The 13,622-nt window shown below is 48.5% G+C and overlaps 1 protein-coding gene across 1 annotated transcript in view; it reads left to right on the forward strand.

Moving 5' to 3' along the window:
• The first annotated feature begins 44 nt into the window (after positions 1-44).
• ADCY3 (adenylate cyclase 3) overlaps positions 45-13,622 on the forward strand; it is a 73,609-nt gene continuing 60,031 nt past the window's right edge. Inside the window, exon 1 of the mRNA XM_023528500.1 lies at positions 45-1,284. Within this exon, the coding sequence (XP_023384268.1) occupies positions 610-1,284 (675 nt within the window). The 5' untranslated portion in view covers positions 45-609. The remainder of the gene's footprint in view (positions 1,285-13,622) is intronic.

Below are 13,622 nucleotides of genomic sequence, written 5' to 3' on the forward strand. Positions count from 1 at the left end.
GGGCACTCAGCGCCCCGAGGTGGGCAGCCGAGTCGCCAAGGGCTGGGTGGGGAAAGGAAGTAAACAGAAGGAAGAGTCAGGAATCCCCGATGGCTCCGGCTTCTTGCTGGCACGTTGTATCTTCGGCTTCTCAGGCGTGGGCCTGGAGGAGCCTTAGGTGAGGAAGTCAGGGACTGAGAGAAAAGAGATGACAGAGGCCAGGGGTGTGAGGGACAGAGAGGTGGCCAGGCCCCTCGGCAAGCCAGAGACAGGAAACCGAGTGTTGGCTGGACAGGACTAAGCGTGTGTGTGGTCAGTGGTGGCGGGAGTGTACAGATGGCTGCAGAAGGGCCTGCTTCCCGAGCCTCTTGCAACAGCGGTTCTTTTATGAGGTGGGTCATGGAGAAGCCCAGGTAAGAAGGAAGAAGTGTCGCTACTTAGCCGTGTCCTTTAAGTTCCAGATGATCAGGGCCAGGCGTGCCCTGGAGACCTGCTCTGCGTTCCTGCCCCAGGCGGCCAGCCCTCCGCCTTCCCCGGTCTCAGAGAGTGCTGGTAGGTGGCCCATCCCAGAGCCCTTCCTCTGCTCCCGGTCCACTTCCGGAAGGCCAGCAGAAGCAGACACCAGCCAGGATGCCGAGGAACCAGGGCTTCTCCGACCCCGAGTACTCGGCGGAGTACTCGGCGGAGTACTCCGTCAGCCTGCCCTCTGACCCTGAGCGCGGGGTGGGCCGGACCCATGAAATCTCTGTGCGGAACTCGGGGTCCTGCCTCTGCCTGCCTCGCTTTATGCGGCTGACCTTCGTGCCCGAGTCCTTGGAGAACCTGTACCAGACCTATTTCAAAAGGCAGCGCCATGAGACCCTGCTGGTGCTGGTGGTCTTCGCAGCCCTCTTCGACTGCTACGTGGTGGTCATGTGCGCTGTGGTCTTCTCCCGCGACCAGCTGGCTCCCCTCGTGGTGGCTGGGATCTGGCTGCTGTTGGATATCGTCCTCTTCGTGCTCTGCAAAAAGGGACTGCTCCCGGACCGGGTCACCCGGAAAGTGGTGCCCTATCTACTGTGGCTGCTGATAACAGCCCAGATCTTCTCCTACTTGGGCCTGAACTTTGCCCGCGCCCATGCGGCCAGCGACACAGTGGGCTGGCAGGCCTTCTTTGTCTTCTCCTTCTTCATCACGCTGCCCCTCAGCCTCAGCCCCATCGTCGTCATCTCTGTGGTCTCCTGTATGGTGCACACCCTCGTCTTGGGGGTCACCGTGGCCCAGCAGCAGCAGGATGGGCTGAAGGGGATGCAGTTGCTGAGAGAGGTGAGTCCCGCCCTGGGCTTCACCCTGTGACTTTCCCGCCCACCAGCTCGCTGCCAAGGTGGTACCTGTTTTGAAAGTGGGGGTGGCATGGTTTTTGCCCTTGAATCAAAACGTGTCCGGGAGGCCTCCGAGGCTCTCGGCTGTCTGTGCAGCTCTCCCTCAACCCCTGGTTTTGCATTAGAGTTTGTCTGCTTGGCCCTAGGGACTGAAGGATGTCAAGACATTGGGCCTTAGGGCTACTCTGTCACTTGTGCCAAGCCCAAGTGGGTGGCAGGAGGGCCCACCTAGACCTGAAGTTGAGACAGCATTGTCCTGGCCGTTTCGTTTCATTGACCTCTGCCAGAAGGATCTCTTGTGGGGAAAGAGGCTTCCTTGGCTTCTGGCCCCTAGTCTGTCATTGGTTAGCTTTAGCAAGTAACTGACTTGTGTGGACTCATTGCCCCCCTGTCAAATGGGGCAGTGTCTGCCTACTTGCATAATGTCGTTGTCAAGATCAAGAGAAATGTGGGTGAAAGTGCTCTCCTGGGTCCCAAGACCCCCGCTCGGTGCTGAGGAGCTGCAGAGACTGACATGTGATTCTCCGCCTTCTGAGTTTAGTATCTGGGGGACTGACTCCGCGGGGCTTAGCGTCAGTGAATTCCGTCGCATGTCCTGCCCAATACCTCTTTAACCTCTTTATTTTCTACATGAGAGGGAGAGCAACCTGCTCAAGGCCACACAGTTACGGCAGTCATCTCACTAGAGTATTCCTTTCCCAATTCTATTTCTCAATTTCAGTTCCAGTGCTCTTTCTACTACGTCACACGGCTGCCTCCATCTCGGCCGGAGCCACTGTCGTTGTCTCCTGGGATCGGGGGCTGAGTCTCTAGGTGCCCAGCGGTGCCATTGGTGGTTGATGCAAGAACCCAGTGGGGCCGTCCCATTGCTTCCTACTTGGTTAGAGAAAAACACAAGTGTTTCTTGATTTTAACTTTTTCCTGGTTTTTGGACCAAGATTCTTTCTGTTTTCCCATATGGTTCATGCAGTGTCCTCCTTATGGAAGCTCTTGGTGCCTCTCTGCAGGTGCATCTGGCACACCAACAGATCCTTTTGTTTTTTTCGCAATGCCATTTCATGTAAGGCGACAACCTGCCATTACTGTCATGACATCTGGGTCGGTGAACTTCGGCTTGTGCTTCTGCTCATTTGGGGCCCCTGCTGGAAGCTGTCTGGGAAAGAATGGTGAAAGTCATTCCTACTGGGAATCAGTAGGCAGCACTGCCTGGGGGCACGCAGGTAGGTGGGCCTGGCAGGATCTGGGGCCCGGGATCAAACTCTGAACCATTACCTTCTACTGAAGTCACCTCTGGCCCTTTCCTCTCTGCCAGGCTGCCTGGACCACATGAGTTTGCCATATGCTTTGCTGTCCATTAGGGGAGCAAACCAGACATTCTCTCTATTGGAGCCCAGAGATTGATCCCATGATTGCTGGTGTCCTTTGGACATTTCTAAGAAACAAACACCCAAACAGATGAGTAAGCAGAAAAAAGATAGAAAAATAAGTAAATCAAGAATAACAATATTAGCATCCCAGGAGAGCATGGCCTCAACTTGGAAGCAGTACCCTGGATGTGGCTTTGGGAAAGGAGGGGGAGGGGAAGGTAACTCTCAAGGTCCGTTTGGGAGCCTGAGATCGCGAAGGAGGCCCCAGCTCTCAGTGGGCTGCGTTCCAGAAGTTTCTGAGTCACTCGTTTGGAACTAATGTGATTTTTAAAAAGATGCCTGGGTTCCCAGGCCCATCCACCAGAGTCTTCCTTAAGTCAGTGCCCCTGAATTTGCTCTCTCTGAGTTCGGTAGAAACTAAGCCCTGCGTGGCCCTGCGTGGCGGTGGGGAAAACAGCCCCCAGCTGCGGAATGACGCGTCACTCGCCTGCTGCTCCTCTGGGCCTGTGTTGTCCCATGGGATGGGGGTGCCATCGAGGATAGAAGAGGGTAGAGGCTGGAGGACAGGGACGTGAACACAGAGTGGCCAGACTCCCTCCCCCGGTCATCGTAACACCAGGAACTCTCTGCAGTCTCCAGCACCTCTCATCTTTTCTCCCTCCTGTCGATAGACTCCCCTTTTCTTCCTCTTCGCCCGTCACCTGTTGGCTCCAGCCAGGGACTCCCTCCTGGGTCAGTAGGGGACGAACCCAGTTTCACAGTTAGAAGCAGACACAGGATTTCGGGGTTTTGTGAGGACGTTTGTTGCTACATCCCCGGCAGCACTGAAGAAGCATTTGCCCAAGTTGTCTTCCTCTGCACCTTTCACCCCCTCAACCCATACTCGGCTCCGTGCGGGAAAGACAGGAGGGACACAGGGGCCTCGGGGCCTGAAGCCTGTCCTGGGCTCTTCTCATGGGAGGCAGGCAGGTGGGTCCGACGGGTAGAGCAGGTGCAGTCAGGGAATGTGGGATGAGGTGTGTCGGAGACTTAGGTGTTGCTGGGACTTCATTTATTAGTGAATATTGCTGAGTGACAGGTAGGGGCCTCACTGCCTGCGGGGCCTGGGAATGAAAGAGGTCAGATGATGACAGCCTAAGGCTGTGGTGGAGAGCACAGCATGGGGCTGGGATACTGGGAGCGGGGAGCTGGGGGAACAGGAGGAGTGAGCTGCAGCTGCCGAGGTCTTCCCACATTGCCCCCCTTGCATGGGTCCTGGCACCACCAGGCCTGTTAGGACACAACTTACCCTTACTGCCTCCAAACTGTGATGAAGCAGCAGGAAGTCGAGAGCAGGACCAGCAGCAGCTGATGGGTGAGGATGGAGGGGAAGATGGGGGTGGGGAGAAAATGCCGCCTGAATGGCGGGGAACATTCCTGTGGCCAGTGGCTGCTCCTGAGACCCTCCCATCCTCCCATATACACCTGTTAGCTTCTGACAGGTGTTGTTAAAGGAATGAGTCTGTGGCAAGTTAGGGGTAAGGGACCCCTGATTTCATACTGTTGATTTATTTCATAGCAGAAAGGCTATTTGAGAACAAAATTCTCTCGTGGAATTAATAGCCTGTTAAGGCCTTTATTCACAAATTAGAACATGATAGAGCTGTGGATGTGTAATTTCTTTCACACCTACAAATTACATAGCAAACCATTCGCCCAGTGAATGAACATGCGGCTCGGAGGGGCCGGAGGCAGCTGCCGTAGCGGGGGTGTGAGAGGGAGCTAACGCCTCAGACTCCAGTCTGCAGGCCGGAGTTAAGGGTTCTATACTATACGCACTGTCCCAGTTAATCCTGGATGTTACTGGTTCGTTTTACAGATGAGGAAACTGAGGTTCTGGGATGAGGAAACAGGAGGTGGAGTGGCTAAAAAACTGGGGTGGGTCACCGATGAGTGAGAAGTTGGGGTGGCGAAGGTGGGGCACTGACTGGGGGCTTCCCTGGAGGCCTCTCTCTGAAACCCCGGCATCCGGGCACCTTCCTGCTTCTCTGGCTGCTAAGCAGTATTGAAAAATGGTGTCGAGAGGTAGGAGGCCTCTAAGTATCCTGGGAAGCACCCCTCTCTCCTCCTGGGAAGTGGATGCAAGGAGGGGAGAAGTCTGTGACAGAATGCTCCCTGTGGGAACACGGCCAGGAGTTCATGAGACACGAAGTCAGATGGCAGCCTGGCGGCTCTGAGCCGCCAGAGGCGGTCAAGCTGAGAGAGTGCGCTGGACACAGGTTGGGAGGAGGCACGTTCAACCCTGTTCTGGGCTCTGCCACTGTCCCAGGGACGGACGGAGGGGTCATCCCTCCATGAAGAGTGTGCGGATCGGCACTGTTACGGACCAGAAAGAGGAAATGTGTGGCAGGCCATCACATCCAATTGCATGTGAGGAAGAATAGTCAATTATTGAACATGTAAACAACTTAGCGGAAAGTTTTGCCCTCAGTCCCTTCTCCCGTCTCATTCCTCTGTGGCTTTTTCTGATCTTTGCCTATGTGTAAACAGCTTTTCTAGTTTGTCGTCATCGTACGAGTGCAGTTTAAGACTTTTGCTCACATTATTTCACTGACATTTTGCCGTGAACATCAGAGTGGCGGTGTCCCCTCACCCCCTCAGGCCTGCCCCCTGAGCGTCACGGTATGCCTTGTGGTTACACGTACACACATACATACACGCTCGCACGCTCGCACGCTCACCCCAGGCTTGGTCTGCCCAACAGCCCTGGTAAGTTCTCCCTGAGATGGAATTGCTGGGACTGCAAGGTGGTTCTTTTTCTGCAATTTCTTCATAAATGCACAGTGAATCCCACTAGGGTCCTCCAACCCTGAATAAACATTCAGCACCCCCAGCTGTCTCCTCAGGAGCATGCGCACTCTTGATAATAGACGTCCATGGGCACAGGCCTGACCAACACTCCAATGGGTGCTCAGAGGCGACACGTGTGTGCAGGCTGGGCCCAGGGCACGCGGAGTGTAGATAAGGCGCTCCCGTTTACTGAGAGCTCTTGCTGTGTTTCAGTTGAGTGTCTCCCAGCCAGAGGCAGATATTTATTTTACAGATGGGGAAACTGAAATATGTGATGAGTGAAATGACTTATCCCAGGGCCATACAGCTAGTAGGTGGTGGAGCAGGATTCGAACGTAGGTCCGTGGGATTCCAGAGTTCCTTCTCTTCTGCAATCATGAAAGAACCCCTTAGGTCTTCCCTCAGACCGTTGAGATACAGTTCCAACCGGATTGGGTCTTTGGTCTCTCAACCCACAGTTATTAGAAGGGGCAGCTTTGGGAGATGTAGAGATGTTTCCAGGGGCAGACATATTGCCATTGATCAGGGAGCATAGCTGTCTGGGGGTTCAGTGTTGCAGCCAACAGCCCCCGTATATCTTCTGTGGCTGTAGGAGGCATCAGTATGTTACAGGACACTAGTAACTGGTGTCCATAATGATGACCCATTCGTCTAAAAAAAAAAAACATTTAGTATAAAGTGGAGTGCAATGTTGCATTTTAAAAACTTTTTATCGGAAATGGATAAGAACAAGTTTGGACAAATAAGGATTCTATTTTGGAACTTGAGGAAATTCATTATGTGGGATGGCTCATTTCTCAGTGGCCTTCCTTGCACATACAGCCGTTCATTTACTACGTGTTTGTGTCATGCATCGCTATATAACAACCTCACAACTTAGTGACTTAAACCAATAGCAGTTATCTCGTGATCCTGTAGGTAGACTGTACTCAGCTGGGCAGTTTTTCTGCTTCACATGGCACTGGCTGGGGTCACTCACTTGGCTGCCTGGACTGTTTCATTCAGCCACCAGCATGTAGCTGACAGTTGTGCTAGAAGGTTCTCAGAACGTCTTTCATGTTTTTCTAGCACAGTTGTGCTAGAAGGTTCTCAGAACGTCTTTCACCGCATGACCTCTCCGTGTTGGTAGCTTGGGCTTCCTCACAGTGTGGTGATGTCTGGGAGAAAGTGGGAGGTACAGGAGTTTTTGAAGGCGAGACCCATCCCTGTTGGTCAAAGTAAGTCACAAGGCTAATCCAGGTGCACGATAAAGGGAAATTGATTCTACCCTGATATGAGAGAGATGTGTATAGGACAGGGAGGGAAAGATGGAGGGCAGCCATTTACCAAACCAGGGGACACATGAGGGAGGCTGAGAGAAGGGACTAAGCCATGAGTCCGGGTGGGGTACAAAATACTCTGTGACCACAGGAAACTTGAGAAGTTAGAAATGTGGTCCAGAGCAGGGCATATATAACTTCTTGAGGGTATTACTTCTCTGTGAGATCCAGTGTATCATTTCTAAGATTTTCAGAAAATTTCAGAAACTGCATGTAAAAAGACGATGGCTTGCAGTTCATCCGTATGGGCTTTGCCTTGCCTTACATTTGTGAGAATTCATTCTCAACTTTTCAAACACGCGTACCCGCTTGGTCCAGGGCACTGTGCCAGGTTCTGGGGAAGCCGTTCCACCTCCAATCCCAACTCAGGCACCAACCCTGGCCCTTTCTCTCCACACATCAACTAGACGGGGGAGCCTGGCTCTGATGTTTGTGTTTCTTTCTCAGGAGGTGAGTATTTACTCTTGCATGTCTTTCAAAAATGGTGGATTTGTCTTTCTTAGCAAGTTGTCATTTGCCACAAGGAGAGATTGAGACTCAGTAGAATTCCTTTGCAGCCCCTGGCAGGGCCTTGGTCTGTGACCAGCGTTCTATAAATGTTAAATGTATACATTCCTGCTCTGCTGTTAACCTTTTACTCTTTGAGAGTTTGATAAAGTTTAGCTAGAGGAACTGTTCTGGTGTTAATCCAAGTGATTTGAGAATGATTTTTTAAAAGCAAGATTTATATGACTCTTCAAGGATGCTAATCAATACTCCTTTACCACTTTCTGGTCTAGGGATAAAGCAGCAACAGAAAATGAGTCATTGTTATTCCGTTGCCCTAATTCTAATCTTCTCCTTGGGCAAAAGTGATTTACATAAGATTACACAGAAAAATGGCTGAGCAGAGTTGGAGCTCTCACCATCCCACCTCCCCCCACCCCCTCCCCCACCCCCACTCATTCCTCTAGTCTGTGACACTTCATTCCCTCCATCCCTTATCAAGCATCTTGTCAGGGCTGCAAGCATTGTTCTAGGCAGGGTATCTGAAGAGTAAAACTCAGCCCCTGCCCTCAGGGATCTCACAGTCCTGCTAAGGAGAGGGGGCCTACCTAGGGAAGCAGGAAGCTTCCAATCAGCTGGCTGTTGAGTTGGGTTTTGAAGGATGAATAGGAGTTTGCCAGGTGGAGCAGTGAGAATGGGGCTTTCTGGTCAGAGTCATAGGAAGTTCTCACTTGCTTGGGACTGGTGCGAATTGCTGTGTAACGGGAACAGGAGTGGTTGGTGGGAGCTGGAGAGACAAAATGCAGAGAAGCTAGAGAGCAGGAGGGGCTAGAGATTTGGGGCTTTATTCCTATGATGGTGGGGCTCCACTGAAGGAATTTAAGCAGGGACAGATATGATCTGATTTGCATTTAGAAGGATCATTCTTGTGGACATGAGCAAAGCCAAGACTGTTTAGGAAGCTATCAAAGTAGTCCAGGCATGACACCGTGGGGGGTTGCCCACCAAGGAAGTAGGGTTTGGAGAAGATGAGTTCAGTCTGAGGTGCCCATGGGACATCCAAGTGGAAATAACAGATGATTTAGTAGATAATTATTGAACATCTATGTATATCAGGCCCTGTGCTCAGGATCTGGAGTTTAGAAGAGAGGTCTAGAGTTCAAATTTGGGAATCATCAACATTTCAATGGCACCCAAAACCATAGGGAGAATAAGGGTTGCCCAGGGAGAGTATACAGAATCAAGAGGGAAGAAGGCTTAGAACCTAACACTAGAGAGCAGCAGCCCGGTGGTGGTGGGGTCCCCAGCATGGAGCATCTGTGCCCCAACCCTGCTTCCTTCCCAGCTTCCTGCTTGTCCCAGGTGGCCTGTGATGGGTGAATGGACCATTTGGGAGCAAGAGGCAGCCTCTGTCTGACGGTGTTTGCACTGCTGGTTCTCTTGCGTTGGGGAAACAAGACCAGCAGAGGCGAGGCAGGGCCGGGGGTTCAGGTGAGGGGCTGGCTGCTCACTCTTCTCCTAGGCAACGAAGGGCACAGGAGTGTTACTTTGTTACCTGGTGGGGGATAACGTAGGTAGAGGCACCTTGCAAACTATTAAGCACCATGCAAATGCTAGTTATTTATTTTTTTATTGTACTTAAACTTGACAAACCATCTCTGATCTTTTATCTATGAATGAATTAGACCAAGTTTATTATCCTTTTTCTCATCTCATTTCTGTGTAACCAACTGGCTTTTTTCCTCATTGTGAAAGCATTATTTTTTTAAAAAATGTTTTGATTATGAAATGCTTTATAATATTGCAGAAACTTTGGGGACAAGATAAATTATGATCTTATAACCAATTTTTTTGGTGTGCTCTTTTCTAATCTTTCATAGGGGAATTTCTACAAAGCCGTACATATGTTACCCCTGCTTTTCTTAGCTTTGTAGCACAGACTCTTGTGTTTTAAATTAGTCTTCGCAATCATCAGTTTTAACGGTTGCATGATATGTTGGCTAATTGTACCATAATGAACTGCTCCTTTTCTATAGGGCATTTGGTTACTCTTAATTTATTGCCATTTATATTTTATTTAGTTATTTATATATAATACCGCAGGCCTACTGCCTCTCTCCTTTCCCCTCCTGATCGTTTTATGTCTGATGCCTCTTCCTCTGATCACGTTTTTCAGCTGTTGCTTCCAGCAAAATTCCTCTTTATGCTTCCTTAGAAATATCCTTTGATTTTTTTTTTTGACATAACCTTTTCTTGCCTTTTCCCTTTCTTCTCAAGAACATTTTCTTTGTTATAAACAGAAAATCACATGTTTCAGAACAAATCCCACCCAACCCTTTATCCTCATTCAAGACCCCAATATAAGCAGACTGGATTTGAACTCGGCAAGATTTCTGTCATTGTGGTTTGTTGTCCACATGTCATTTCAAGACGGGTCCCCATGAATGGAACTTGGTGCCAGCTGAGTCAGATATGGCAGCATAAGGCATTTTCCAGCTCCATGGTGGGCTTCCCAGCTGCCCCTGGAAAGCTGAGTTTTTCACCCAAGGGGTCTGGATTCTGGGGAATTGATCCCCATGGGCCAATTCTTAAGAGACTGACCTGTAAACCCAAGGCTTGGTCACCCACTTGATGATGATAGGTGGACCTCACTGCCCTCTCAGGGAGGGGAATACTAGGTCTGTTATTGGGTACAGATTTGCATGGCACTAAGTATGGGTCATCACCCCAGCTGCCCCATGGGCTCCTGTCCCAGTGGTGGATGACTCTGTCAGCTGGACACAGGCTTCCCTGTAGTGCCAGATACGTGGCATAAATTCTCCCTCTCTAGCTCTTTTTTCTAAACTCCTACACTTGATTACAGTTTATCTTTCATTGGCGCAGTATTAAGCACTCTGGAAAACATATTAATCACCCCCAAATTGGGGTTGTAGTTGTTATATTGCTATCTTTGGGGACCAATTTGGGACATTGCCTCTGAATTTCAGTAAAGGGCCCAATGTAGGGTGTTTAGGGAGCATTTCCTACCTTTCCATCATGTCTTAGCTCAGACCCACTGACCTCTACAGTTATAAAGGAGTGAAGGGGCGTTGGGGAGGCTGACGCCTGGGTAGGCTTTCTGCTTTGAGAATCCATAAATGCCCTGGCTACATAGTCATTTGACATGGATTCCCTCCTGGCTCCTCATTTACCAACTGTGAGATTTAATCTCTTGGTCTTGCTTCCATATCTGTGAAATGGGCTAATGATACCTCCTTCACTGGGTTAATACAGTGTTGAAACCTACCAAAGGATGTATGTGGCCTTGCAGTGCAGGGCCTGATATGCAGCTGGCACTACAAGTGCCTATTGCTCTGGCAGTTGTTGTCAGTGTTATATTATTGGCTGTGATGAAGAGGAATTTTGGGCCGACCCCAAGGGAAAGAAGTACAGCCCCTTGTTCCAGAAGTCTGGGAGTACCTTGGTTGTCTTACTCAAGCTTATAATCTGCGCCCCGCCCCCCTTTTTTTTCGCTGGACCATCATTTTTTGCTGTTGTTGCCTTATAAATGTTAGAATGTACTTTTAAGATGAAGTGCCTGTGAGGACAAAGAATACTGTTCTTTTGATGCAGATTTTTTAATTTTCATTGTTTTCATTGTGAGTGCTTATTGCTGTCTTTGGCATTTTATAGAAAAGAAAGTAGAGGAGGGACATGGGGTAGGTAATAAGGTGCCCAAGATCACACAGTGAAAATTCAGGCAGGCTGGTCTCAAGTCCAAGTTTTCCAGATCCACATGCAGTGAAAATCCTCTTATCTGATGAGACTGAGACAGGGAGTTGGTCAGTTAATGCAAAAAGTTAAATGATGGTGGCAGTGGTCATACAACTGTGTGTCAAAACACACAGAACTTTATACCAAACAGAGTGAATTTTAATCTACGTGAAAAAAAAAGGAATTCAGAAAAATAAGCGCTCAGTGGTGATCAGTGGATGAGCTCACATAGTGTGGCGAGAGCTATGATACCTTAGGTCCTCTGTGGGACGGGGTTCAGGCACAAAGGGGTATTTGGGGGTAATAGAAGAGTTATGTATTGTAATTGTGGATGTAGTCACACAGCTGTAAAATTTGTCAACAGTCATCAAAATATACACTTTAAATAGGTGCTTTTTATTATATGTAAAGTATAACTCAAGATTTTTCTTTAAAAAGTAAAATTTAGGAATCATGAAAAATTGCACATATGTAATTTATATAAATTTAAATAGCTCACCTTAATTGAAAACATGTATCTGTACAGTCACTTGCTCATCTTTTGTCGTAGGGAAAGACCTTTCCTCTGCATCTGGGTGCCCTCACTGGCGTTTTTTGGTGGCCTTTTTTTGTAGCTAGGAAGTGTCATCTTAAGGGAATTTCCAATTCCCTTAAAGTAGAGGGAGAATTAAAAACCACTCGGAAATAATCTGGGTGCAGAAGGCTGACTTTTTTTTTTCCTGTAAGTTTTTGCTGTTGTCTTGCCCACTTCCAATTCATCCGCAGTTTTTTTAAGCTATATTTACCCAAACTTTCCAGAATACTTACTTTATTTGTCTTAGAGGTACCGTCTTTTACACTCATAATTCACCTGTTTAGGTTCTGTTTAATTAAATTATGTAAATATAACCAAAAAATTGACATAACCCGGTTTGTGACTAAACAGAACTGATCTTGGGAAACACTCCAAAAAATTGGAGCAGAAATGCAGGGCTGTTCTCTAGAGAGTCGGGCCGGCTGTGCATGGAAGGTCAGCAGGTTTTACAGAAGGACTTGACTAATCTGGAATTTGGGTTCAGAAAGCTTCAGACAGGTCCCGTGCTCTTTCCCCTTTTGGAGCACCATCTAGTTCCTTCTGAGCATCCATTCTTGGTTCTAGTTTATCCAGAGGAAGGAACAGACATCTGCTTTTTGTTTTCTACCCGGCAGCCCTTCCGATATTTGACTTCAGCCATCTTACTCTCCCTTAGTTTACTCTTTAGCCTAAACCATCTCACTTTTTCAAGAAGTCCTCAGGGGATGTAGCATCTGGACCTTACACTATCTTGGGCACTTTCTCTGGCTACAGACTGAAACGTGATGCCCCAGGAGTGCCTTGCCTGTTTTACATGCGTTTCCCCCTCCTGCTCTAATAGCCCTGCCCATCCTACCCTATTGCAGACAGAAATGCTAGAAGTATAAGTTTTATAGCTATAATTTAAGATTTGGTGGGGAGGGGTTTCTACTCCTGGAAGGTTTAAATATCCTTAATGAAAGAATGGTAGTCAGCATAAAAATTCAAGTTAATATAGAGAAAACCCCTGTTCCCAGGTGACAGGCCAGCTCTGAAGAGACTGATGGGATGTTCCCTGACCTGGCCGGATGTGCCATTTAAGGCAGTGGGGCGAGGCAGAAGAGCACTTGTCAGGGACCATCTAGCCAGAAACTCTGCTCATGGCTGGAGGATGTGTCTGCCTCCCTGAGCTGCCTGCTGACCACGCTCTGTCCGCCACAGCCTGCGCATCCCTTATGCTACATCCCTTTTCCATTGCTTCTGTGTTTCTGTCACCCTGCCAGAGCAGCCACCATCAGCACGATGATCGAGTTAACTGGAGTCTGACACATCCCCTTCTTTGTCCTCTTCTTTTCTTGCAGGGAGGCTGTATTTGTTGTTGATTCCTTAGAATGTGTAATTTCATTTGTATGCCTGTTGATGGGCATCTATTTTCCGTTCATTTACTAATTTACCTTTTCACTCAGCCAAACACAAATGGCTCTGGAGACATGTTTGCACAGGTTGCTGGGTGCTGGGGGTATAGAGATGAGTAGCTGGGGTCCTGCCTACAAAGGAGACCCAGCTTGGTTTATGTCCTTTCTTTAAAAAAATATGGACCCGGCACAGAGCAGTCGCTCCATAAATATTTGTTAGACATTGATGCATGAATTATTATTGGGTTGAATCCTGTGAAATCATCAATGTGCAAAAATTAAATCTGCAAAAAATGCAAGCCCGAGCCTGTCTGATCTCAGAAGCTAAGCAGGGTTGGGCCTGGTTAGTACTTGGATGGGAGACCACCTAGAAAGAACAAGTGCTGTAGGCGTTAAAAATTAAAACAAATCTGCAAAAAATGGCAATTTCATTTCACATGGTTCAATCTAATATAAAAGTAATGAAAGTGCTCATTACGGAAAGCTTTTAAAATACTAAATAGTATGGAAAATATTACCCATAATATTATCCCTCAAGGATACTTACTATTAACACTGGGCCCCTTTCTACAGACAGATAT

This window comes from Pteropus vampyrus, unplaced genomic scaffold, assembly GCF_000151845.1.
Source record: "Pteropus vampyrus isolate Shadow unplaced genomic scaffold, Pvam_2.0 Scaffold28, whole genome shotgun sequence".
In the NCBI taxonomy this organism is placed as follows: Eukaryota; Metazoa; Chordata; class Mammalia; order Chiroptera; family Pteropodidae; genus Pteropus; species Pteropus vampyrus.